This window comes from Fringilla coelebs, assembly GCF_963513975.1.
Source record: "Fringilla coelebs genome assembly, chromosome: 15".
NCBI classification, from domain to species: Eukaryota; Metazoa; Chordata; class Aves; order Passeriformes; family Fringillidae; genus Fringilla; species Fringilla coelebs.
Window position 1 is genome coordinate 17,113,537 of NC_140041.1, and position 26,181 is coordinate 17,139,717.

The window sequence follows — 26,181 nt, forward strand, 5'->3', positions numbered from 1 at the left end:
TATACATGATGGGCTGCTCAGCTCCCCTGAAAACCCAAAGATGCTTGTCATTGAGGAGGTTTCTCATGGCCAGGGGTGGGAACAGCACCACAACAGCCCCTTCCCCACCACATCCCACTTGTAACTGTGGGCAGTGAATAAATAACTGCTTGGTAATACTAAGAACTAGTTAGTGATTAATATCAATAATTTAATAATGACTATTAGGGCCTTGCTTCTCTACAGAGTTAACCTGGGCTCCCTGATGTCCCAGAGCTGAAATTGAGCTGGAGGAGAGAGCAGCTGAATGCCTTGACTCAGCAGTGGCTCTGTGCCCAGCCCCTCAGACCTCCCCAGCCTCAGCCCAGCACCTCTGCTGTGGTTAAACCAGCTCTGAGCTGCAAAGGGCTGGGGGGAGCTGAGGGGTGCTCACAGCAACCTCCCACCTCAGCATCCTGTGCTGCTCAGACCTGCTGAGAGATGTGGGGAGCAGGAATTTGATGACTTCTGTTCTTTGAAGCTGCAGGGCTTCCATCCAACACTGAGGAGAAAAATCCCACATCCCCCAGATTGCTAACTTTCCAGAGGTTTCTTTTTCCATAAGCATTTCTCTTCTCCTCCTTCCCTCACTGCTCTTCACAAACTCCTCTGGATTCAGCCTCGTTCTGCCCCACACTGGGCAGCCCTGTGAGTTGGAAGCAGTGGGGTAATTCCAGTCCAGAGGTGCTGGACAGGGATCCACATCACAAAAGCCACCAGTTGTCACTGCCAGTAGAAACCCTGCCACCTCCCCCTGCCCTCCTGTCTCTCCAGGACACAGGAAAATTTGGGGAAAAGAGGGGATGGAGGGAGGGCTTCACCTCCCTCTTCCACCCACCAAATACTGGAGACTCCTGCCTCAACTCCCCTCCTGGCTGTGACATCCCACCCAGCTGGGAGCAGCGGTGGGAGGAGGAGGAATGAAGTCAGAGTCTGACCCTTTTCCTCTCCCTGGGACAGGCTGGGGCTTGAAGAGCAGGGGGAGGTTGGGAAGGGCTGAGCACTCCTCGTGTTGTTCAGCACAGGGCTGCTGAAGGGAGCAGGAAAAGCAGGAGAGCCCTGGCTCAGCCCAGGGAGAGCTCCAGCTCTGGGGAAAACAGCACCACAGGGGCCTGGAGAGACATGCCTGGGCTGTCCAACCTCCTCTTTCCATTCCCAAACACTGCCAGAACCAAGGACTGAATTCACCCTTTGCAGTTAAACCAGAGCTCCATAAACTGTAGTTAAAGCAGAATTCCACTAACTGCAGTTAAACCAGAGCTTCAAGAACTGCAGTTAAACCAGAATTCCATGACTTGCAGTTAAAGCAGAATTCCATGAACTGCATTAAATTCATAATTCCATGAACTGCAGTTGAAGCAGACCTCCAAGGACAGCAGTTAAACCAGAGCTCCAAGAACTGCAGTTAAACCAGAGCTCCATGAACTTCAGCTAAATCAGAATTTCACAAACTGCAGTCAAACCAGAGCTCCAAGGGCTGCAGTTCAATCAGAGCTCCAAGGGCTGCAGCCAGCTGTGGCCCTGGCAGGGTTTGACATGCTGGGGTGCAGTGAGTTGGGTGGAGCCTCACCTGCACCCAGACAGAACAAGCACAGGTGGGTCCAACAGCACTCACAGGCATGTCCCCTTCACTGCCAGCAGCTGTCACCCTCATGGGAGGGGTGAGCAGAGGTGTCAGCCAGGGAAGCCAAGGGAGGGACAGGGAGCAGGAGGGCTCCATCAGAGCGGCTGACCAGTCCTTTTCCCCTCCCTCATTCCCACCTTTCAGCCACCCAGTATAAAAATCTCTTCCTTTTGTTTTTTCCTTTTTTTTTTTTTTTCCTTTCCCCCACTCTGTTCACAGCCTGGCTCCCTTTCAGATTCCCAGAGCAGAATATTCCTCTGCTGGATGAGGGATGACATCCGGCCCAGCCCAGACGCGCCGTCACGTCTGAGCCAGCCCAGCCGTCTATCACAGCTCCCATCTCCTTAGTGCTGAGCTGGCAGCACTCCAGGCCTTGGGAATGGGCTCCCAAGCCCTCCAGAGGACAGAGTCAAGGACTTGGATTAATTAGCATTTTGAATTGTAGCTAATAAATACCCCTCTGGCATTCGCAATGGGATGGGGGACACAACCGGCACGTCCTTGAGATGCTGCAGGGTTTGGCTGCTGGAGGCAAAGGGACAAGGGGCACCCCCAGGTCCCTCTGTGTGCTGCAAGCTTGGATCTCCTCCTGGAGAGGAGGAGAAAGGGAGGCAGCACATTCCCCATGGGGAGGGGGAGAAAGGGAAGGAGCACATTCCTCATGGAGAGGAGCAGGCAGGAGAAGCAACACAACCACCTCAGCATCACCTGCTGCCCCTGCAGTGGCCAAACCTCACAGAATTCTGCGCCCAGGACCCTGTGGATTGTCCCACCACAAAATCATGTTTGGGACCGGGCTCCAGGCAGTCCCTTGTCTCTCAGACCCAAAGCAGGGAGGTGACAGGGGACTGGCCCTGATGGCTGCAAGGACAGAGGGCTGGGAGCTCCAGCTGCAAGCACAGCAGCTCACAGGGCTGCCCCACTCAGCACCCAAATGCTCTGGCCACAGTGCCCACCCTGCCTCATTTCTGGCTCAGCCTAAAAAACAAAATAAAGGTGAGGAGAGCAGGTACAAGACTGAAGCTGCCCTTCCATCCCACGTGGCTGAAGGTCCCCCACTGCAGGCAGCTCCAAGACCTGACTCCTACTGCAGAGCAGCTCCTCTCCCTCATGTAGGGCTTAAAGATCTGTGCACAGACATCCCAAAACAGCCCCACGCTGTGATACCCCCCTCTGATGTCCGTGCAAGCTCATCTTGTCCTGGTGTCCCTTGTCCTTGAGCTGAGCCTTCCCTGAGAGGTGACCTTCCCTGAGGGGTGACCCCTGGAGCAGCAGGTTAAGTGGTGAGCAATAGCTGGGCAGGACAGATGAGAGCATCAGAGACAGCAAGCAATTAGTTAATGGGCTCTGGGGCTCTCAGACCAATCTCATCAGTGACCACGAGCTGCAGGAGAAATGATGACAGGCCAAGCCAATAGAAACAGGAGCCAAAGGAGGAAAGCAGGGATGGGGGAAGGGGGAATTAAGAGAGGGAATGAAAATAATCAAAAACCCAGGGAGAAGATGTAGTCCACACAAGTACCGAGCTGGAGACCTGACAGGCTCAGCCGCTGCTCAGGGGAGAAAAACAAAATCCCTTTATCTACCTGCACACCCTTCCAATAGAGAGCGGTGTCAAATCAATTTATTGCCTTTCCCCTCACAGTCAGTCAGGCTCCTGCAGTGCTCAGGAGCTGTGTCACAGGCAGCAGGGAGAGGGAGAGCAGCACAGCAGGACACGGAGGCGGCTGCTCAGATTTCTGCTGCTCGTGATCAGCAGGAGATGGGTGGCTCCTGGCCAGGGCAGCTCACAGTCACAAGACTCAGAACCACACTCAGTTGTGTAAGGTTCCCTGCAAACCTTGCTGGGTTTGCATGGAGAGGCTCTGGAGTGCTGTTATGGATGAGGCTCGTGGATATGGGGAGGGAAAATACCCTTCCAACAAGGCAGAGGTTGGTGCAAATGTGTGAAGTGAGGCTCCTCAGGCTGATCATGCTCCTGAGAGTGGTATTGGTAAGTAGAAAGAGGCTCAGGAAGAGACCAACACTTCACTGGGTCCCAGAGAAGTGTTTCCACTTCCCCACTGGAGAAGGGTCCACACTGAGCTGCAGAGCCTCTGCACCAAAGTCTCCAAATCCCAGATCTGTGACTCGCAAGGGAATTGCTCATGAACACCAGAGTGCTGGATATCAGCCAGCCCAAGGCAGTTTGTGCTTCGTCACATCCCAGTTTGTGCCTCATCACATCCCAGTTTGTGCTTCGTCACATCCCAGTTTGTGCCTCACCACCCTCCCAGTTTGTGTCTCACCACATCCCAGTTTGTCTCTCACCCTCCCAGTTTGTGTCTCACCACCATCCCAGTTTGTATCTCCCCACCATCCCAGTTTGTATCTCCCCACCATCCCAGTTTGTGTCCCCCCCTCCCAGTTTGTGCCCCCCAGCAGTGGCACACCCACCCACTCACTCTTTGGGGGGGCTCAGGTCGTCGGGCCGTGTCTCGAAGAACTGCAGCACCTCCTCACACTGGGAGATGTAGGGGGGCAGCTGGATCAGAGCCTGAGGAGCAAACACACACACACACTGCTGATGGCAGCCCCCAAACTGTGCCAGGAGCCCAGGGAGCCCTCCGGGGAGTGCAGGGACCTGGGACAGCAGGGGCACCCAAGGGTTCCCAGCACAGGCTGGGAGAACCACAGCAGACCCAGGGAGCCCCTCTGCCACCCAGCACCCCAGCCTGCTGCAGTTAGCCCAAAGCAGAGTAAGCAGAGCCTGCCCAGGCCCGGCTTAGCCAGCTCCAGCCTTTGGGGCAGATGTTGGGCCAGCGGCTGAGAGCCCCAGGGTGTCCATCCAGCCTCCCAGCTCCATTTCCCAGCCTGGAGCAGCCATCCCTGGGAAAGGCTGGGCACTTCACACGTGGCAGACTCTGAGTGCCACCCCAGCACAGCCTAAAAATGCTGCCCTGGGCAATGGCAGCTTGGGAAGGGCAGGGAGAGAAGCAAGGGAGCCAAGGGCACAGACACCAGGGCTGGGAGGCTGCTGTGGAACAGCAGGAGATGTAAAATTCCCTCTGCTTCTTTCCCTTCAAGGAATCTGTTGTAAAAAAGCTTCAACGGTGGGACCTGCAGGGTGAGAGTGCCTGGCTGGGAGAGCAGTGGAAAAAGGGAATATTTAAGATCAGGGAGCAGAGCTGCAGCCTGGGCTGGAGCAGATTTATAACCACTTTTTGTACAATTCCCCCTCCCCTCCGTTTGCTGTCCCAGCAGTCCCGTGACAGCAGCGTGGGCAAAGCAAACCTCCCCTCATTTCTCTCCTGGAGACAAAACCACAGCTGCAGAGCCTCGGGGTGACCACAGAGATCAGATGTGGCTCCTCACTGCCCCAAGGGCTGGCCCCCAAAGCCCTTCCAGCCACCGAGCAGCAGTGCCTCAGTGCCAGCACAGCAGACTGTCAGACCACTAATCATGGGCCAGACTGAACAGGATCATGTGAGACACAGCAGAGAGAAAACCACTCCCTCCATGGCTTCTGGGCCCAGGGAAGGGCTATTCAAATATCAGGTTTTGCATGGATGCCATTCCCATGTGGTACCACTCCCCAGCTCCAGCATCCCATGATCGAAGTGATTTCCCCTTGCCAAAATCCCTGGGATTTTGTGGCCTGGAGAAGGCTCTGTGCCCTCTGCAAGGAGGGGATGATCCCAGAGAACACCCTGTGCTGGAAGGAGGAGACACAAGGCCCACAGCTCATGTCCCAGCAGGTTTGGAAGGAAGCCCACCTAGAGCTGGCTCTGCTGAGCCAAGCAGGCCACCCCACTGTCCTGCTGGCCACAGCAGCTGCGGCCACCACATCACACACAGAGGCACAAGCAGCCTGATGTGTGTCCCACCCTGGCCCTGCCACCCAAAGCAGGACACAGCTTTGTGTTGGAGCCACAGCAAAGCCACCTTTCCCATCCTTCCTGCAGGCCTGAGGAGGAAGGACCACAGACAGAGGATCCTTGTTGGATTAAAATCCATTTTGCAGGCAGTGAGAAAGGATCTTCTTGCCTTTCTCAGAGCAGCAGTATTCTCAGTGGGCCACCCAGTCTCTTTGGGGTAGAGCATCACCACTCCTCCATCAACGCCCCTCTGACACTTTCCCAAAACCCCTGAGGCAGGAGGAAGGCAGCTCCCACACCACGAGAAGGCCAACAGATGTGGAACCCAAAGAGAATGAACTGGAGGAATGGGAAGACATTTCAGACCTCTGCTCCCTCTCCTTGACCATCCCACGGCTGTTTGAAGTCTCATTCAGCAGCTCATTGCTCTTACCAGTTTGCTCTGATTCCTTCGCTGCTTTTCCTGCACTTCACCTTAAATTGCCACATTTTCCAGTACAGCAGGAGTTGGAACAGAGCCCTGTAAAAGCAGTGGCTGCTCCCTGCTCCTCTTCCCTGCTTCCACCCCACATCTCACCCATCCTCTTCACACGGCTCTCCCAGAGAACGAAGACGCTCAACTTCCCCCAGAGGAGATGGCAATAAAGAAAAACTTCCTCACACAGCTTCCTCCTGCTAATCCCCTGCTCCTTTTCCCTCTCTGCAGGCCCTGCTCAGCCCCACAGCCAGCTCAGCTCAGCTGCTTTCCGGGTAAGGAGCAGCAGCTCCAGGCCAGGAGGGAGAGCTGGGGCTCCTGGGTGATGCATTAACGGAGGAGCAGAGCACAGCTCCCTAAGTGGGCCATGTAACATCAGCCATTACCTTCCTCTTGTTAAGTCAAATGGGTTCATTACATTTCATGCCACTAATGGCATTGCTCTGAATGAGGCAGCTGCAGCATTTCATCACTGAGGGACGTTTTCTGCCCCAAAATGGAATTTCTGGCTGTGCCTGTCTGCGCAGTGACACAGTTCAGTGGCCAAGCACCGTCAGCTTCCCCCAGGACAGCTCAGAGCACACCTTGTACCACACCTCCAGCACTCTGCCCTCACCTGCTCTCCTGGCCTGCAGTGATTCTCATCTGCAGCCCCTCTGCAGAGCTGTCAGGATGCATTTCCCAGCCCATCTCCATCCCTGGAGTTGTTATTCCTCCCTGCCAGGGGTCTGGCTGAGCCCCAAACCCCACAGCCTCCCCCCACACCCAGCCACACCTCCCTCACCTAAGGGATGGCATGGGAATTTTACCATTTCCCCATCTTCTCCTGTGGGTTTTACAGTCTTTGCATAAATTTCCAACAACATTCAGACTGGATTTTGGAGGTACCAGTCCCACCATGGCTGCTGCAAGTACTAAAGCATGTTTTTGACATGATGAGATGTGACACTCTGGATTTGTGTGAAAATAGTTCAGCGTGGACTTCAGAATTTTGTTTCCCCTGCCAAAAAAAATCTGCCCTAAAATCATAATTTCCCTTACACTTCAGCCCAGTTTTATATCCTTCAAGAGTATGGAGCAAATTGTCTCAGCCTTCTCTGTGTTCCAGTAATTTTCTGAGGTACAAGTCATCTTACCCTGGTTTTGTAACCAGTAACTGGAGTCTGCATCCCAGTTTGGAGCCACCCCACCATCCTACAGCCTCAGGTGCTGTCTGCCACATCAAACAGGAGGCCTTTTCCCAAAAGATGGGAAAGGCTCTGAGGAGCTGAGTCCTTCATGGAACCATTTCCCTCCAGAGCTGTGGTGATGGACACAGCCAGGTCCTTTCCAGCCCCTCCAGAGCTGGTCCTGCTTTGCAGCTGGAGCAGGGACAGGAGGAGGCAAAGCCCAGCAGCAGGGTGCAAACTGCAGTGGGGCTGGCAAGGGCAGGCCTCCAAGCCCCCAGCTGAACCACCAGGAGAGAAAAGCTAAACCATGGGTGGGTTTTAATCCAAAAGGGGATTGAAGGCAGGGGATGAGCCACGCTTCCCGTGCTCTTGATGCCTTCAGTCTGAGCTTTCCTATTTTCCAGCCTCTGCATTGGTACAGAGCTCTGAGCTCCATGTGAAGTGTCAGCAGCTCTCCTCACAGCTCAGTCCCACAGAACAATCCTTTTCCAGCCCCACAACCAAGGACACCGCTGCAGCTTCAGCCCAAAAAGTGCAAACAACGGGGAATGGAGGAGAGCAACCTGGGAGGGTGGGACTGCATCCCCTGGAGCTGGAATTGGACACTGAACCCCAGCATGGAAATGGACCCAAACTGATCAAAGTGTGAGAACTCGTGGCCAGGAGCCCATCTGGGCTCTGGCACTGCCCAAGGTGTGTCCTGTGAAGGGCTTTTCATAAAAACCTATTTATTGCTGTAACTCTGCCCAGCCTCTGCTCCAGGCAGCCTCTGAAGGCATCAGGGCAGTGCTGGCACACCAGGAGATGCTGTCAGCCCATCAGGATGGAGCTGGGCCAAGCTGGGATTGTCCTTGATGGGTGCCCAAGGATAGGGAGCCGGGGGTGTTTATCCTGGAGAAAATGAGACTCAGGGGTGCCCTCATCACTCTCACAGCTCCTGAAAGGTGCCTGTGCTCAGCTGGGGCTGGGCTCTGTCTGCAGCAGCACTGACACAACCAGAGCACACAGCCTGAGCTGTGCAAGGGAAATACAGCTTGGATATCAGGGAAAAGATTTTCACAGAAAGGGTGATAAAGTTCTGGAATGTTCTGCCCGGGGAGGTGGTGGAGTCCCCATCCCTGGGTGTGTTTAACAAAGCCTGGATGTGGCACTGGGTGCCAGGGTTTGGGTGAGGGGTTGGGGCTGGGTTGGACTCCATGGTCTTGAAGGTCTCTTCCAACCCAGAGATTCTGTGAATCCTGTGTGATCCTGTGTGGTTCTGTGTGTGATTCTGTGATTCTGCGTGTGATTCTCTGTGTGATCCTGTGTGTGATTCTGTGTGATCCTGTGTGATCCTGTGTGATCCTGTGTGATTCTCTGTGTGATCCTGTGTGGTTCTGTGTGTGACCCTGTGTGCTCCTGTGTGTTTCTGCGTGTGCTCCTGTGTGGTTCTGCGAGCTGGAGCCCCTTACCTTGCAGTACTCGTCGATGGGGATCAGCCGTTTCACCGCCACGTCGCGGATGTGGCTCCGGCGGAAGAGGATCTTCCCTGAAACACCAGGGCAGAAAGGGACACAAGGGCAGGTCAGCTCAGCACCCTTTGGGATCACTCTGTCAGCACCTTCTCCCTGTACCCCCTCTTCCTCCCAAAAGTACCCAAGAAAAGCCCATTTCCTCATATGGATTCAATACCTCTCCAGAATCAGGCACAGTTCAAGTGACAAGGACATTCCAGGGGCAGAAGAGGAAACAGCTCCAGCAAACCACGTCCCCCTGGTCTCTCAGCAATGAGGAGGAGCAGCCCCCACCAGAGCACACCTCCCTGTTTGCTGGTGTGCAATCTGGGCTGGGCAAAGTCCCTGGCAAACGCTGCAGGACATCCCTTGTCCCATTCTCCAGGGTGTCCAGGTCCAGGGTGGGCAGCAGCCAAGCCAGAGGGCTTTTCCCTGTGCAGCTCCTGGAAGCCACAGTGTCTGCAGCTCTGAGTCAGACCTATAGAATTTTCCTTCCTGTCTGGGGCTTATTTTTGTTCTCCATTAATGGGATCCTCTTGCCACTCCGTTTCCTCCCCTCTGGTTATGGTACAGGCCTCTTTCCTTTGAAGCCTAATGAGTCCTAAATGCTTCAAGCTGCTCCCTCAGAGAAGGGCTTCTCTGGTTTAAGGAGACAAAAGCCATTAGCAGACAGTGAAACTGATCCCTGATCAAAAGGGTTGGTGCTGGCAGGATTTCAGAGCATTTCCCAAAGCTCCAGGAACTGGCACTGCTCTGCAACACCATCACCTGCACAACTGAGGTTTGGGGGGGTAACTGGCAGTGAAGTTCCCTCAAGTTCCTCCTGGCAGCTCCAATACCACAGGAAAGTCTTTTTGTGCCTGCTTGGGTTTCCAATCCCATCCCTGAACCCAAGGAGAGCAACAACCCCTTCATTTATCAAAGGGGTCAAGCCCAGAAGCCAAACTCCCCTCACTCCACCCTTGCAAACCACATGAGAGCAGGGAAAAAGCCCCTGGGGAGCCACACCACGGCTTTGTGCCTTTGTCCCTTCCCCCTGGAATTACTGAAGCCAGGGGCTGGATGCTACTAAGAACAGGGCACAGGAAAATGGTCACATGATTCTGGCAATTTGAAATCCAGGGCTGAGTCATTGATCAGAATTTTAACTCCAGGGCTGGGTGATTTATCCCAGTTTGCAATCCAGGGCTGGGTCACCCCCTGTGCCTCTCCCTGACTTGGCCAGGGGCTGGATCACGGGTGACTTGTGCAAGCTGCCAATGCATTTTTGAAGCAGAGATGAACTAAAGCCAAGCCAACTTCAGCTCGCAAAGAGCACGAGCAAGAACCTCCTGGAGGAGCCAAATCTCCTGCCAGGCTCAGTTCATGCTTTGGAACAGGACTGAATCCACTCAGAGGCAGCTCCATCCTCGCCCTGCAGGGGAAGGGAGGGGGTCAGGCAGCTCAGCCCAGGATTGCTCCTCATTTCTGGGCCCTTGGCAGCAGGGCTGGGCCACTGATGGTGGGAAATGCTCTGCCCTGCAGTGCATTCCCTCTAAAGCACGCCAACAAGAGCCAAATCTGGCAGCCTCTGTGACAGAGTGAGAACAAAATCCCCCTCTATCCAACCTTCTCCTATTTTGAGAGTGAATATCCTGGGAACAGGGGATTTGTCTGGGGACCAGCACCCAGGCTGGAGCTCCATTCCTTGCCCTGAGCAATGATTTTCCATCTGACAAGAGAATGATCAAGTTTTGCCTTTGCATCAGCAGCCCCAGCGCGTTTGCTGCTGAGGATTCTGCCTGAATGATGATTGCTAGAAAGATGAATGGATCACACCAGTTCTGCTGGCAGTGGGAAGGAATGGCTGTTCTGGTTCTGGGTCTGCCAAAGTGAAATCACTGCTGGGTGGGTAGGTTATAAATGGCTGAATTAATAAGCTCTGGGTGTGGGAATATTGAAATGTTTAACAAACATATGCTAGTGAGTAATAATACAAAGGATACAGTTTGGGGGAATAAATTCATCACAAGTGATCTTAAATTAGCCTGGGCATGGAGCATGTGAACCAGCAGGAAATCCAGCTCCTCTCTCCATTTGCTCTAGATCTGGTATTTTTCAACAAGGAAGTTTATTTTCTAACAAAAAGCTGACTTTAATCAAAAAGCCTAATTAACATAATTGCAGCCCCTTCAGTGCTGCCAAATCCAGCAATAGAAACCCTTGAGCTGACAGGCAGGAGAGAGCAGGAAACCACTTCCCTCCTGGAAGGGAGAGGTGGGCAACCTGCAGCATTTCCCTGGGCAGCTTTTCCTTGGCCCAGACCAAAATCTGTGAATTTAGGCAGGAATTTCAGCAGAAATCCCAGTGGGAATTTCTGTCCAGTGGGGCTTTTCCCATGGCCCAAGACAACACGAGACAAGGGGAGCACAGGAGGCTGAGGGGTGCAGAGAGCACCTGGATCATGCAGCAGCTCCAGGAGGTGGATCCCACCTGCTCACTCCCAGCACTGTCTCCCTGCTGCTCTTCTGGCTGCTTCCAGAACCTGTAAGGATGCTCAGCCAGGTCCTGGCAGTGTCCAAGGCTGGGCTGGACAGGGCTTGGAGCACCCTGGGCCAGTGGAGGTGCCCTGGCCATGGCAGGGGTGGGTGAGGAGACCTTTAAGGTCCCCTCCAGCCCAAACCATCCCATGGCTCCACCATTCCAAACCCATTTTCCCCTCCCAGCGCTGCTCCTGCCTCAGGATGAGGAACAGCAAGGACAAGAGAGGTGAAGAGGGTAGCTCTGCTGGGGATGGGGTTTTCCATCAGCTGCAAAGGCCAGAGCTGCTGCAGGCTCCATTTGCCCAGCTCCTCTCTCTTGTCACCATGCCAGGACTCAGAAATAATTAGATTTTCTTATTTACATAGATAATGTTATGCATGAGCAATGAGCAGTGAGGCTCCATCCCTGCTGGCACCAGGAATTCCCTCCAGCAGGAAGTGTGGTAAAATACACTAAAAATACCCTGCAAATCCACTGTCCTTTCCACAAAAAAACAAAGCTGAGAGAGCACCGAACACTTATCACCCAGGAATGTGTCAAACAAGTTGATTTTGGAAAAAGACAGCTGAGATAAGGCTCTAACACACAATGGCTGTGCAAGCACCCACGCTCCAGGATGTGCTGCCTGCTTTTTCTGGACTTTAAAAACCTGTTAATCCCTACAAAGGGGAAAAAAAAGCTCCACTGAAGGGATTCTGTCTGGCCATGAAAATTCCTCTGGTGCCAGAAAGGATCTGCTCCCCAGGAGTGGAAGAACCAAACTCCTCTGTGAGTAATCAAGGCTGATTTGCTTTATCTGATTGACCCAGAGCAAAAATTGATGGAGCAGCTCCCAAAGTGGGGGGCTGGAAAAAAATGCAGCCTGGTGCCCAGTGCCTCAGGCTTTCCTTGGGAGTGAGCAGTGTCAGAAACCTGGGGAAAAGGCTGAGAAGGAATTTGGGTCTCCAGCAGTGTGAGCCAGAGCAGGCAGGCCACAGGAGGGGTTAATCTCTCCAAACAAACCAAAACAGGGAAACAGAGCAAATTGTTCCCTGCTGGGGGAATTCTCCAGGCAGAGCTGGAGTTGTACTGGGAGCAAGGAGCTGGGGGAAAAAAAAAAAAACCCAAAACAGGCAGAGGGACCTAAAGTAGCAAAATTGTGAGCCAAGGGCTGGATGTGCAGCAAGCTGAGAACCCCAAACACATCCCTGGGCAGCCCAGCTGTGAGCCAAGGCAGGGGCTCCAGGAGTGGAAAAGCAGCTGTGCCTCCTGCTCTGCCCTGAAGGTCTGAGACCCCCCTGCCCCCTCCCCACGGCCTCGGAAAGAATTCCCTCCTCTGCACCTTTCAAATCACATCCAGACCTTCCCCAGCACGGGTTCCAAGCTCACTTCAGAGGAAGGCAGCCCTGAATGCACACATAATTAATCCCAGCCCCTGGAGCAGCCAGCCATTCCTGGGATGGGGGACCAGGCGTGGGAGATGGTGTGTGCAGGAGTCCTGCACTCGGCATCTGCTCTGTGCAGGGGCTCAGCCTGCCCCCCAACCTGCTACAGCACAGATCCCACCTCACCAGAGCACAGAATAACAACTGGGACCCTTGGCCCATCTCACCAGAGCACAGAATAACAACTGGGGCCCTTGGCCCATCTCCAGTTCACTGGAAGATGCGACAGGACTGAGCAAAGTCAGGTGCCAGAGCTGGGAAATGGATGGGTTTTCTCCCACTGTCTTCACAGGGTTTTTGTGGGAGCTAAAGCAGCCTCACAGTTACCCTGGGAGGAAATCCCCCAAGTGTGAGGGTGGCACTGGTGCCCACAGCCAGCAGGCTGGTGGGCTGGGAGGGGAGCAGAAAGCCTAATTCTGCTTTCCAAAACACCCTCCCCAAACCCCCTTTGTCCTGCTCCCTTCACTCAGCACTTCAATCTTCCTAAAAAGCAATTTTACAGCCAGAGTGAGCTCAGCCTCAGGCAACCCCTCCTTGCTGGGGCTCACGTTTCCAGCCAGGCAGGAGAACTGGCCAGGAGCTGCTCCAGGCCCCTGGGGCTGCAGGGAGCTTGGAAAGCTCCACGTTCCTCAGAAAAGCTGTTTCCTGAAGGATCTGGCACAGCCCTCCCCAGCTGAGCTCATCTGTTTGCTCTGCTCTTTCTTTCTCTCTTTCTCTCTTTCTCTCTTTCTCTCTTTCTTTCTTTCTTTCTTTCTTTCTTTCTTTCTTTCTTTCTTTCTTTCTTTCTTTCTTTCTTTCTTTCTTTCTTTCTTTCTTTCTTTCTTTCTTTCTTTCTTTTCCTTTCTTTTCCTTTCTTTTCCTTTCTTTTTTTCTTTTCCTTTTTTTCTCTTCCTTCCTTCCTGGGGTCTCCATCTGCCCTGTGCCAGGGTGGCACCCTGGTGTGGATGTGCCAGCTGGGCACCAGCAGGGCTCTGCCCCTCTGCAGCTGCCCCAGAGCCCTGCCAGGGCACAGCTGGTGCCAGCCACGGGCTGGGTGCTGCCACAGCTGCTCCAGCACCACAGAAAAGCTCTGCCAGGGGCTCAAGGCCAGTTCAGAGAGCTCAAAAAGCACTTCAAATTCCCCTCAAGAGCTTTTCAGGCACAGAGCAAGAGCACTGCCAGGAAAATCCAAACCCCACCAGGCTCTGCTGTGGGATGAAGGTGGTGCCAACACCCAGAAAGGGACAAACCCTGTACCAGAGCTCAAACCCTGTCCCAGAGCTCAAGCCCTGTCCTAAAGCTCAAACCCTGTCCCCAAAGCTCAAACCCTGTCCCCAGAGCTCAAGCCCTGTCCCCAAAGCTCAAACCCTGTCCCCAAAGCTCAAACCCTGTCCCCAGAGCTCAAGCCCTGCCCCAGAGTTCAGGAGCAGCTGCTCTGCTTTGGAGGACCCAGCTCTGTGGCTCCACAAGAGCTCAGTGGGCTGAAGGATTTTTGCCCTTACAAAAGCCCCTCCTGACAGCATCAAAGACCTGCTCAGAGTCTCTAGAAATTTCCCATAAAATGTCAAATCCTCAAAGCAGGCCCTGACAAAATGAGGCAATGCAGAGCCAGCAGGGCTCCTGTGGGCTGGGTGCTGGGATGTGGGGCACTCCTGGAGCTCTCTCCCATTCCAGGAACCCAGCCTGAGCCCGAGCCTGGGACACTTTGGGGTTTGCTGAGGGAGCCAGAGCTGCAGGAGGCATTTTGGAGAGCTGCAGTGGCCACAGGGCTGGTGCTGCTCTGCAAGGGCTGCCCAGCAAGCAGAGGGCTTGCAGGAAACCACAGCAGCCAAATCTCCCCTGCTAATGAAATTCAGCTGCTCCAAATGGGGTTGGGAACAAACTCCAGGATTCCCAGAAGCTGAACACAATCAAACCCCCAGCAAGTCTGGGGAGACAGAACCACATTTGTGCAGAAAAACAGTCCCAGGCTCACCTGGGCTGAGAGAGACAAAGCTGTGACAAAACTGGCTGTCATCCCAAACTGGGAAAAGATTCCAGAAAGGAATCAGGCCCCAGGGCAGGCAGCAAATGTTAAAAGAGCCTTTCCTCACCTCGAGGTGACACCCTCTTGCAGAAGCAGAGCTTGCCCACCCCGTCCCTGGGGAGGTTGTGGCTCTCTGAGCTGCCCCAGGCACAGCCACCAGGTCCTGCAGGGCAAAGGCACCACAGCCCCAGCTCAGAACACCCAGCCCCAGCACAGGACTCTGGGGCTGGCCCAGCCTCTCCTTCCCAGCAATTTCCACCCCCTTTTTTCCCCCAGTGGAAATCCCAGGGAGATGTTTCCGAGCACAGAGAAACTGTTCCAGCGCCAAGGAGAAACAAATGCTGGTGCCTGTGAGCAGCACAGCTCTGACCAGGCGTCCCTCCCAAAAATAGCAGAGTTTTGGTGGGAATTTTCTGCAAGTGCAGCACAGCCAAAGCACAAATCCAATTTTTCCAAGCGATGCCCGTTGCCAATTTGGCTTCCACCTCTCTCTGCTGGCAGGAGCACTTGTACAGCAAGAGCTTCTCTGGTCTAACAACAGGTGAGATTACCCCAGGTGAGCTTCCCTGCTCTAACCCCAGGTGAGCCTTTCTGCTCTAACCCCAGGTGAGCTTTTCTGTTTAACCCCAGGTGAGCTTCCCTGCTCTAACCCCAGGTGAGCTTTTCTGCTCTAACCCCAGGTGAGCTTTTCTGTTTAACCCCAGGTGAGCCTTTCTGCTCTAACCCCAGGTGAGCTTTCCTGCTCTAACCCCAGGTGAGCCTTCCTGCTCTAACCCCAGGTGAGCCTTTCTGCTGAGCTTTGCTTTTGCTGATGTTGCAATGCCAGGACAAGCCAGAATCAGAAACCCAGAGCAGATTCCCTTGCTCAGAAAAGGGTGGAAATTATTTTCTATTTTTTTTTCCAAACCACTCAGAGCAAAGCAAAGCCCACAAAGGCCTTTGTGCTTCTGGAAGAGCCAGGAGGCAGAGCACAGCACAAAGGGCTGCACTAAACTGGGTAGCTCTGGGCAGCCCCAGGAAGGCAAGACTGTCCATCAGCCTGAATCCCACTGCTCTCCCTCCTCTCTGGATTGCCCTGGAGCTGCACAGGACAGGGAAAGCAGCGTGGGAGCTGTTTTGGGGAGCCCCACACCACCCTCAGCCCTGTGCCTGGGGGGTGCCTGGGCTTCCACTCAACAATCCTGGAGGTTCAGAGAAATCCTGGGGGTTTGACAAATCCAGGGGTTCCAAAGGACACACTGCAGGCCAAGAACTCGCTGTTGCTCAGGTGGGGCAGCAGCCAAGAGTTAAATCTGTGTGTGCTCCCACACATGTGTGCTGCAAGCCCCACGGGCTGGCAAGGAGCTCCTGCTGTGCCAACACCAGCCTGGATCCTGCTGGAGCTCCTGTCCCACCTGGCAGAAAGGGGATGATCCTCTGCTTGGGGTCCTTCTGGCCTCCTTCCATGGGGAACTTGTCCAGCATCTGCATCTAGGAGAGGAAATGCAAGAGAGGTGAGGAAAGGTGAGGGACTCTGCCAGGACACCAAGCACACACCAGGGACACCAAGGCTGCCTCCTTTGGGGGCAGGAGGAGGAGGAGGGAGGTGCAAACTCTCCTTTGGCTCCCCCAGGGCTCGGATCTGAAGTGTCTGCCAGGATTTCTGCAGCTCCCTGGTGCCCAGGGTACTGAAATGGGTCTGATGGAGCTCTCTGCCTAAAGAATTCACATTTCTGGAGACAACCTGCCCAGGGAGTGTCCTGAGCACCTGGAAAGTCCAACCTGCAGCCCTGCACAGGCAGCAGTTACACTTTTTTTCCTTGGATCTCAAACCCTGGGATAAATTATTGAGGTTTGGTGCAGAGGGGACAGATGGAAGGAGGGATTTTTTTCCCCTGCATTTTGAGAAGAAATTAAAAACTCCCTCAAGACTCCCAAAGACAAGAGGAGAAGCAGAAAGAGCCCTCAGAGGGAGCCCAGAACCTGCCTGGCACTGAGCACAACAGGGCTGGGAGGGAAAAATGTCCCCAGAGCTGGCACCAGCCAGGGGCTGTGGTGACATTCCAGCAGCCCCAGGGAGGACCTGGCTCCCCAGGCAAGCCAGGATCTCTTCCCTCAGTCCATGGAAGTCCAGCACATCCCTGTCCCTCTGTGCAGCACTGCAGAGGGGCAGGGCAGAGCTCAGGAGAGCTTCTGGCTGGAGAGGGGTGAGGAAAGCAAGGCACAAACACTGCACAGCTGGCTGTGGTTAGATCCTGGGGGCACTGGGAGCACTCCTGGAGGCACTGGGAGCAACCCTGGAGGCACTGGGAGCACTCCTGGAGGCACTGGGGCATTCCTGGAGGCACTGGGAGCAACCCTGGAGGCACTGGGAGCAACCCTGGAGGCACTGGGGCATTCCTGGAGGCACTGGGAGCACTCCTGGAGGCACTGGGAGCAACCCTGGAGGCACTGGGAGCAACCCTGGAGGCACTGGGGCATTCCTGGAGGCACTGGGAGCAACCCTGGAGGCACTGGGGCATTCCTGGAAGGACTGGGGCATTCCTGGAGGCACTGGGGCACTCCTGGAGGCACTGGGGCACTCCTGGAGGCACTGGGGCATTCCAGGTTTGCTTGGCAGAGCATCCCTTCCCAGCCCCAGAGCTGTGGGAGGCAGGAGGATGGCGTGGGGGCACTCCCAACAAACCCTCCACGCTCCAGACAGGGCTGCTCACATCCCCTCCCATCCCATCCCATCCCAGCCAAGCTCCCAGGGAGAGGGGCAGACAGGGCAGCAGAGATGCAGCCAGACACCAAACACAGGGGAGCACAGAGGGGCCAAGTCCTGCTCTCAGCAATGCACCCAGCCAGCTCAGGGAGAAAAATGAAGGGAAAAAAAAACCCCAGCAACAATTAATCTATTGTTTCTCCCCTTCCAAGATTATTTTTAAGTATTTGTGACAGAGAAGGAGAAAGGAAAAGGCTGGAGTGGATGCAGTTTGAAGAATTTTGGTGTCTGTTGTATCCCACTTTTACTGACTCCTTTACAGCAGGGAGGGGGATCCCCAGAGCCTGGGGCACAGAAACCCCTGTGGGGTACCCAGCCCAGGCTTCCCACACCAGCACATCTATCCACACTTATCTCCAGCACCAACTAATCTTATCAGTTGGCTGTTTTCCTTGCCAGGAATGTCTGGGCACTGAGTCTGGAGTGAGGCAGACTGTGAGAACTCCCTGTCCCCACTAACAGGGAAATAGAGGGAAAACAAACCAGGATAACCCCCCAGGGATGGGCAGCCTTGGAAAAGCAGCTTTAGCAGCAGGCTGGCAGAGAGCTGCTTCATCAACAGGAAACCCCTAAGATAATATCCTAATTAGAGCAATTAGGGGTGCTGCAGGGGATCCTGGGGACAGGGCAATGTCCCTGCTCAGCAGGACTCAGGCAGGCAGAGGGCTCTGCCCCAAAAGGAGCTGTGGTGCAGTGCCAGAGGGTTCACAGCATGCACAGGGGTGACCCCAGAGATCTGGCTGCTGCAGACAGCCCCAGGGGTCCCAGCCTGTGAGCAGGACACGGCACTTCCCAGCTGTGGGAATTCAGGACACCCCAGGAGCCCTGCCAGGGGGCTCAGAGACCCTGGCACAGAGCCCAAGGTGCCTGTGGGTTTGGTTATGACCCATGGAAAAAATGACCAACCTTAGATGAAGATCTGCAAGCCAGGAAAGTTTAAGTAGAACGATAGTGAATTTATCACGGGGTGAAAAATAGATTTTAGGGTTTTAGAATGGGGGTTCAGGGGGAAGATGGAGGAGTCTGGGCATGTCCTGCCTTTCTCCTTCTCCTTCTTCTTGTTGGCCTCCATGTTCTGCTGTGATGGTGGCACTTTTGGACTGGTTTAGAGTAGAAGCTCACTGTCTAACACAGGTGATAGGCATTGGAATTGTAAATATTGTACACATAGTTTTTAGTATAAAAAGATAACACCACCCCTGGGGCAGGCAGAGTGCCTCTGTCTGTCCTGCTGAGCAGACCTCAGCAGGACAGGAGAAAGAATTTGAGAGATAAGAAACAATCAACAACCTTGAGACCGAGACCTGAAGAGCTCTGACTCCTTCTTCAAGCACTGGGCTGGGAAAAGAGACTTTGTGACACACCTGGGGTCACTGTGGGCAGCCAAACCCCCAGACCCAGCTGGAATCACTGCCAAACCCACAGCCCCAGGCCAAGGGCCAGCAGGTAACAGGGTGTGCCATGCCCTGCTGATCCCCTGATCCCCACGCTGCAGTGCAAGGGGATTTGTGGAACGAGACAAGAGGAACAGACAGGAACTGATGCCCAGGAAGCTCCACCTGAACCAAGGGAAGAACTTCCCTGCTCAGTGAACAGAAACCAGAGAGGGGCTGGGGTCTCCTCCCTGGGGATATCCCAGAGCTGTCCCTGTGCCCTGAGCTCGGGGATGGCCCTGCTGGAGCAGGGAGGTGGCACCAGGGACCCTCTGTGGTCACAATCCACCCTGGGATTCCAGGATTTGCTCTGCCTGGCTGGCAGAGGGTCAGCCTCAGAGCACATTGCTCCTCTGTGCTCCAGCAGGACAGAGCTGCCCTGATCCCTGCCTCCCCCCAGCAGACAGCCCTGTTACCCAGAGAGAGCGGCCAGCAGGGACAAGGGGAAAAGAGGAGCTCAACAAAAGGCTTCCCAGCCTGGTGGCAGGATCACAAGAGGCTCTTTGTGCAGCTGCTGTGGGGCAGGGATGAGCTGCTCCCATGCCACCCTCCCAGCTCCCCACGGCCGTCCCTGGAGGGCAGGGAGTGCCCCAGGCTGAGCTCCAGAGGGGACAGCCCTGCCCTGCTGCCCCTGAGCCCAGCTGCCACCAGAGCCCTGCACAAACTGGGGCCACCAGTGTCCCACTGGGGAGGTGGGAAAGGGACAGAGAGCCTGCCAGGGGGGACAGGATGGGGGACACAGCTCCAGGCTGGGAACCAGGGACTGCTCAAAGTGCTCCTGCAGATCAGAGCTCTGGGATCAGCTGGTTTGGGAAACCTCTGCCAAGCAATAGTCTGAGAAAGAGAAATCTGGCAGCAGCTCACAGGCCCCTGGTGTTTAGTCTCTCTGAGATCCCACAAGAGGCACCTTCCCTCCATCCTCAAGGGCTGTCTGAACAAACTGGGGTGAAAAAAGCCCAGAAGACAGAGGAATTACCAAGGAGCAAGCTCAGATCCCAAATGTTTTGAATGAGACAAGAGAAATGGGCAGGAGCTAATGCCCAGGAAGCTCCACCTGAACTTCCCTGGTCAGTGCCCAGCCCTGGGTGCCAGCCCTGGGGAAGGGCTCCAGTGGTGCCACAGCATTCCCATGCCATGCCCAGGGCAGCTGGGTGCTCACAGCAGCAGGAGCTGCCCCAGGTGAGCAGGGTGAGCAGCCCCAGTGCATTCCACACCCAGGAGCTGCCCCAGGTGAGCAGGGTGAGCAGCCCCAGTGCATTCCACACCCAGGAGCTGCCCCAGGTGAGCAGCCCCAGTGCATTCCACACCCAGGAGCTGCCCAGGTGAGCAGCCCCAGTGCATTTCCCACCCAGGAGCTGCCCAGGTGAGCAGCCCCAGTGCATTCCCCACCCAGGAGCTGCCCCAGCTGGGCAGTGAACACATTTCACACAGCAGCAGGAGGGGCAAGCCCGAGCTCCCCAGCACCGGGAAATGGCATCACACAGCTGGACTGTGAAAACCTCATGGAAAACTTGAAGCATCGCTCAGCAATTGACAGAAAAAGAATTAACTGAGGTCAGAGGGGGGGGGGGAAAGGCCACACAGATTGTCAGCAGCTGGCAGCAGGAGAGGTTTCCTGTGAAGTCACAGGAGCATTAGGCACACACTGGTGCCTGGGGGAGCCCTGGGGTGGGCAGGACACTCCCTCCACCCCTGGGACCCCAGCACTGGGCCACCAGCAGCTCTGTGTCCCTCCACTGCCCCAGGGACAGAGCAGCAATGTCCCCCCAGTGCCCCAGGGACAGAGCAGCAATGTCCCCTCCCAGTGTCCCTGGACCACAGCAGCAATGTCCCCCCAGGTGCCCCAGGGCTCACAGGGAGGGTTGGATATTCAGAAGTGCAGAATTCCAAGGGAAATGCCATCCCTGTATCAGGGATATCCACCCTGAGCCAGCACACACAGAGCAGCTCCAAAGAGCAGCAAACCCTGCTGCTTTCTGGGCTTGGAAAAATGCAGATTTAGCACAGGACTCAGCCCGAAGTGCATGCCTGGAGCTGCATCTGCCTGTTTAGGATCCAAGCAGGACAAACAAAACCCCTAGGGAGCACAAAGCCTGCCCCTGAGAGCTCCCCTCACAGTGTCACCCCACACAGGGACACTAAGAGACAGAATCTGCAAAGCCTCTGCCCAAATTCATGGCCTGCTAAAATCCCAGCACAATTCTGGGGCTGAAAGCAGCCAGCTGTTGGCAGGGGCAAAGCTGTCACCCCCAAATGGGAGCCTCAGAGCTCCTGGGACCCTTCCAAGGGGACTTTTTCATTTCCTGGAGCTGGGAGGGGAGCTGGGAAATGCTGATTTGCCAAGGAGAAAGATCAGCAGGTGAGGATTCATTGCAATGCGAGCTGCTGAAATTAAAAGGCTTTTTTTTTTCCTTAATGTTTTAAGTGACTCATCAAGGGGAAAGCTTTTCTTAAGAATATTAATAGTGAAAAAACCCCCAAGAGAACGTTTTACACAGGCTGAACTGAGCTTCTTCCCTTGCTTTCCACTTCCTCTTCCCCCTCCCAGCCATGGGAACAGCCCTGAGCACAGCTGGGGCTGTGTCACACAGGATGTGCCCCTTGGGAAGAGCTGCTGCCAAAAGCCACAGAGCCACCAGGAAAGCTGCACAGGTGAGTGCTGCCCACCCACATCCCCCTCTCCAGCAGCCCCAGACAGCTCAAACCAGCATCTTCCCAAAGGATGGAATGTCACAGACATATCTGCTGAAAAATCCTTTGCTAAGATTTTTTTTCTCCTGAGAAGCCTCAGGAAAAGAAAAACAATAATTTTATCTGCTGCTGTGGAATGCAACAGGTGGATCTCTGATCGGTCCATGTGAGTTGTTTCTCCTTGATGGCCAATCACAGTCCAGCTGTGTTTAAACTCTGGTCAGTCACAAGATTTTATTATCATTCCATTTCAAGCCTTCTGGTAAAATCCTTTCTTCTATTCTTTTAGAATAGTGTTAGTATATAATTTTCTTTTAGTATAATATATAAAATAATAAATCAGCCTTCTGAAACATGGAGTCAAGAGTCTCATCCTGGGACCCCTGGGAACACCACCACAATGGAAGGCTGGGAATGGATCAGATTTTAGTTTGTGCTGTGGAGATGAGAGCAGGGGGGAGGAGCACCAACATCTGCCCTACTTCATGGCCGGGCTGTGCTCACACCTGCAGCCAGGTGAGCTGCACACCTCACCCTGCCCCACACCCACAGCCAACCCTGCAGGTCCCAGGGTCACAGAGGGACCCCAAAGCTCAGCCTGACCTGGCTTCTCCTGCTGAGGATGGGGAGCAGCAGAGCTGTGTGCATTCCTGCCCTGAAATCCCTGCCCAGTCCCCACCTGTGGCAGGCCCAGACAGGACAAGGCAGGGCCAGAGCTGAGCACGAGCTCAGGGCAGGAGCAGCAGCCTCATCACACATGCCAGCCACCCAAACCATCCATTTCTCTGCTGCTGCTTCCCCAGGCACAGTGCTCCAAGGCAGCAGAAAAGCCAATATTGAGGGATTTCCGTCCCCAGGAGCAGCCCCAGGGCAATGCAGGGATGGAAAAAGGGGCACTGCAGACCCTGAGGGGTTTACACAGAACAAACCTCAGCCCCTGGCATGGCCATGGTCCTTCCTGCCCTCTCCCAGCTGACAACAAAACTCTGGCAGAAACAGAGCCCCCAGGGACCAGCCCAGCATCCCCACAGCTCCTTCTGCACCTTCTGGGCTGGGCAAAGCTCAGGGCAGGAACAGCAGCCCCTCCTTGCATCACACAGCAACTGCCAACTGCTGATCTGCCAAGGAGAAAGACCAGCAGGTGAGCATTCATTACAATTAAAGTTTCAATGTGAGCTGCTGAAATTAAAAGGCTTTTTTTTTTTTTAATGTTTTAAGTGACTCATCAAGGGGAAAGCTTTTCTTAAGAATATTAATAGTGGGGGGAAAAAAAAACCCAGACAAGAGAATGTTTTACACAGGCCATGGAGAGCTGTTCCCAACCTGGAATAAGGCACAAAGTCCTATTCCCCACCTGGAATAAGTCAGGAACCATGGAGTGCTGTTCCCAACCTGGAATAAATCAAGAGCCATGGAATGTTGTTCCCAAGCTGGAATAAATCAGGGGTCATGGAGAGCTGTTCTCAGCCTGGGATGAGCCATGGAGAGCTGTTCACAGTCTGGAATAAGGCACAGAGTCCTATTCCCCATCTGGAAGAAACCAAGAGCCATGGACTCCCATTCCCCACCTGGAATAAGTCAGGAACCAGGGAGAGCTGTTCCCAACCTGGAATAAATCAAGAGCCATGGAATGTTGTTCCCAGTCTGGGATGAGCCATGGAGAGCTGTTCCCAGTCTGGAATGAGCCATGGAGAGCTGTTCCCAGCCTGGAATGAGCCATGGAGAGCTGCTCCCAGTCTGGAATGAGCCATGGGGAGCTGTTCCCAGTCTGGAATGAGCCATGGGGAGCTGCTCCCAGCCTGGGATGAGCCATGGAGTTCCCAGCCCTGCTCAAGACAGGTTCAGCTCTGGGATCTGCAGCCTGTCCCAGCTGTGTGCTGGCCTGGGAATGCTCACCCAGCACCATCCAGGGAGCCCAGGCTGCTGAGCCCAGGCTGGGCTGAGCCCAGGCAGGCCCAGCCTTGCCTGCCAGCTCAGGAGGTGCCAGCTCAGCCCCTGCTGAGTCCCTGACCTGCCCTGGCTCTGGGAATGTGCTGGCTGCTGCTGCCAAGGGCTGGAGCGCTATAAATGGGAGACATTTGGAGAGAGAAAACAAGAAGGAGCCAGCTTTTAACTAGGCTGAAGTGCACTGGGCTGTGCAGGCTCTTTGTGGAGGGAGAGAGGAGGAGAGTGAGGAAGGTCTTTGAGGCACTGCTGGAAAAATACTGGCTGCTCCCCCTGCAAACAGAAGGAGCCCTTATTTAATGGGAAGTGTTTTCTCCTGAGTTCCAGGATGGGAACTCACTATTCCTGCACTCCTGCAAGGGCTGTTTGAGCCCGTGGCTCTGGCTGCAGCCTGGGCACACAGGACAAAGCAGTTGCTGGGCTCTGCAGCAGGAGCCTGGCTGGAGGAAGCTGTGGGTTTTTCCCTGTCCTCAGTCACGCAGGGCCTGCCTTTCCTGATCCAGCTGCCTGAGAGAGAGATCCTGCTGATTTATTTCTGTGGGAGGCTGAAACCACGAAGCTCATTGCACACACAACTGCTCAGAATTCTGCTGAACTCCATAAACCCTGGAGGGGAAAAAAAAAATAAATCCCCAAAGTGTTGAAATAAGATTCCTGTTACGAAAGAACTATTGAGAGAGCCCTGTTTACCATCCCTGGACACACAAACCCCTGCCTGGCTGAGCTGCCTCAGGGCTTTGCCATCAAAGAGGCCGCCCAGGGCAGGCAGGAGCCAGGAGAGGGGGGATCCAGGCTGGCATTCCCACCTGCTGGAGCCCAGTGCTGCTGGGGGTATCCTGCTCAGCACAGCTTGTCACTGCTCTCCACATCAGGAGGGTTAAGATAACACTCACTGCACCTCTGAGCACTCCTGCCAGGAGCCTGGGTTAAATAATGGAGGAGGAGGAGGAGGAGAAAAAAGTGGAGGAGGAAGGGAAGGAGACAGAGGAAGGCTCTGAGCTCACAGTAATGGAAGGAGGAGGGTCATTTTAATTTTTCAAGCCTCCAACTGTCTGAAACAAGCTGATGGGAACAATTCCTCCTTGTGTGCCAGCTCCAGCCTTCAGAGCCCATTCAGTGTGGTGGATCATCCAGAGCCTCTCTGAGTCCCTGGGACACAGACTGTCCCCTCTCCCTGCCTCTGCCTGGCCCTGTGTGCACACAACAGGTGAGGAACCCCCTCCAGAAGGAGCAGGCTCTGTTCCACATGGAGATGGCAGGCACAGGCCACTGCCTGCTGCCAATTTTCTCATGGAAGTAGGCACCACTTCAACAGACTATTTATTTTTCGGTGTTCCACACAAAGCTGCTGGCCCCAGGGCCGCAGGACTCTCTCCAAGATGACACAGCTCCAGGTGGGTCAGAGCTGAGAGTTTCCAGCAAAGAACCTGAAGGAGCTGTTGAACATATGGACAAACAAGAGAACTGGGAAACACACTGGATGCACAGACAGACAGGAATGGGAGGGAGAGCCAGAGCCAATTTTAAAGTTGTTCACATTCCCAGTTTTTCTGTCCCTGAATTGTGCAGGGGAGCACGTTTAGCCCAGCCTGTGTTGTGTCTCCAGCCCTGGCCTCCAAATGAAAGCTGTGAGCAGAGAGGCAGCCACAGAGCATCATCACCCTCTGCTGCAGCCCCAGCAGGACTGAAGGATCTGACTGCAAGGGGAAAAGCCTTGGGGAAACCTGTGCCAAAGAGAGGCACCCCTGAAAACACGCCAGGGCACAGCCAGGGGGGCAGGCTCTGCTCCCAGGGAACAGGGGCAGCAGGAGAGGGAACCTGAGAGAGCCTCAGGGTGGGCACAGCAGGAATTTCCCCATGGAAAGGGAGCTCAGGCACTGGGACTGCCCAGGGAGGGTTGGATCCCCATCCCTGGAGGTGGCACTGGGTGCTCTGGGCTGGAGACAGGGTGGGGACAGGGCACAGCTTGGATTTGATGGTCTCAGAGATGTTTTTCCAACCTCAATAATTCTGGGATTCTGAGAATGTGGCTGCAGCCAAAAGGCAGAGGGTGCTGAGGACATGGAGTGGGGCTCCATGGGGACAGCACAGGGGGCTGGCAATGGCAGGAAAGGTGTAAAAGGGTTGGGTTTGGGGTGTTTTGGGAGTGCAGCAAGACAACAGTGGCTCTCGGTCACATGAAGAGCTGAAGTGACTGCCAGCCGTGCCTGCTGAACTCAGAATGACAAAGGGGGGAAAAAATGTTTCTTTCTGGGGGTTTCCACGAGAAACCACAAGAGACCAGCCAGAATCTGTTCTCTAACCAGCAGAGGCAGTCCTCACAGCCAGTGGTTTCAAGAGGATCCTTCCGAGGAACTCACCAGGCTCCTCCCTGGGGAGCACCCACAGGGGAGCCCCAGGCACTCACAGCTTCTCCAGCTCTGGCAGCTCCTCCCAGGCAGGAGCAGCCCCTGAGCCTCTCCCTCTGCCCTCCTGTGCCTGGTCACCCTCCATGCCAGCTGACATCCCCAGCATCCCTGCGAGCACCAGCCCCACTCCTTTGTTTCCCAGGAACAGCATCCCTCTGCTGCCAGCAGCTCACATCTGGAATAGTGAGTGTTGAGAGAGAGCCTCAGTCAGTCCTGTTGGAAGGAAATTATCCCTCCAGCCACGGGATTTATGCAGAACTGAGTGTAGCATTTGGAGTTACAAATTAACTACAAATCCTACAGTTACACCAGGTTTTAAACTGCAGAGTTACAATTTTATCTTCCTTCATTCCTAAAAAGCTGCCCTCATG

General features: G+C 54.7%; 1 protein-coding gene across 4 annotated transcripts in view; it reads right to left on the reverse strand.

Moving 5' to 3' along the window:
* The window catches only part of SH3PXD2B (SH3 and PX domains 2B), a 59,214-nt gene that overhangs the window by 19,068 nt on the left and 13,965 nt on the right, over nucleotides 1–26,181 (reverse strand). For all 4 annotated transcript variants that reach the window (XM_084215768.1, XM_084215766.1, XM_084215767.1 and 1 more), the window contains exons 3-5: nucleotides 15,983–16,058; nucleotides 8,595–8,671; nucleotides 4,087–4,178 (exon numbers count right to left, since the gene is read on the reverse strand). In XM_084215768.1, coding sequence (XP_084071894.1) covers nucleotides 4,087–4,178; nucleotides 8,595–8,671; nucleotides 15,983–16,058 — 245 coding nt within the window. The remainder of the gene's footprint in view (nucleotides 1–4,086; nucleotides 4,179–8,594; nucleotides 8,672–15,982; nucleotides 16,059–26,181) is intronic.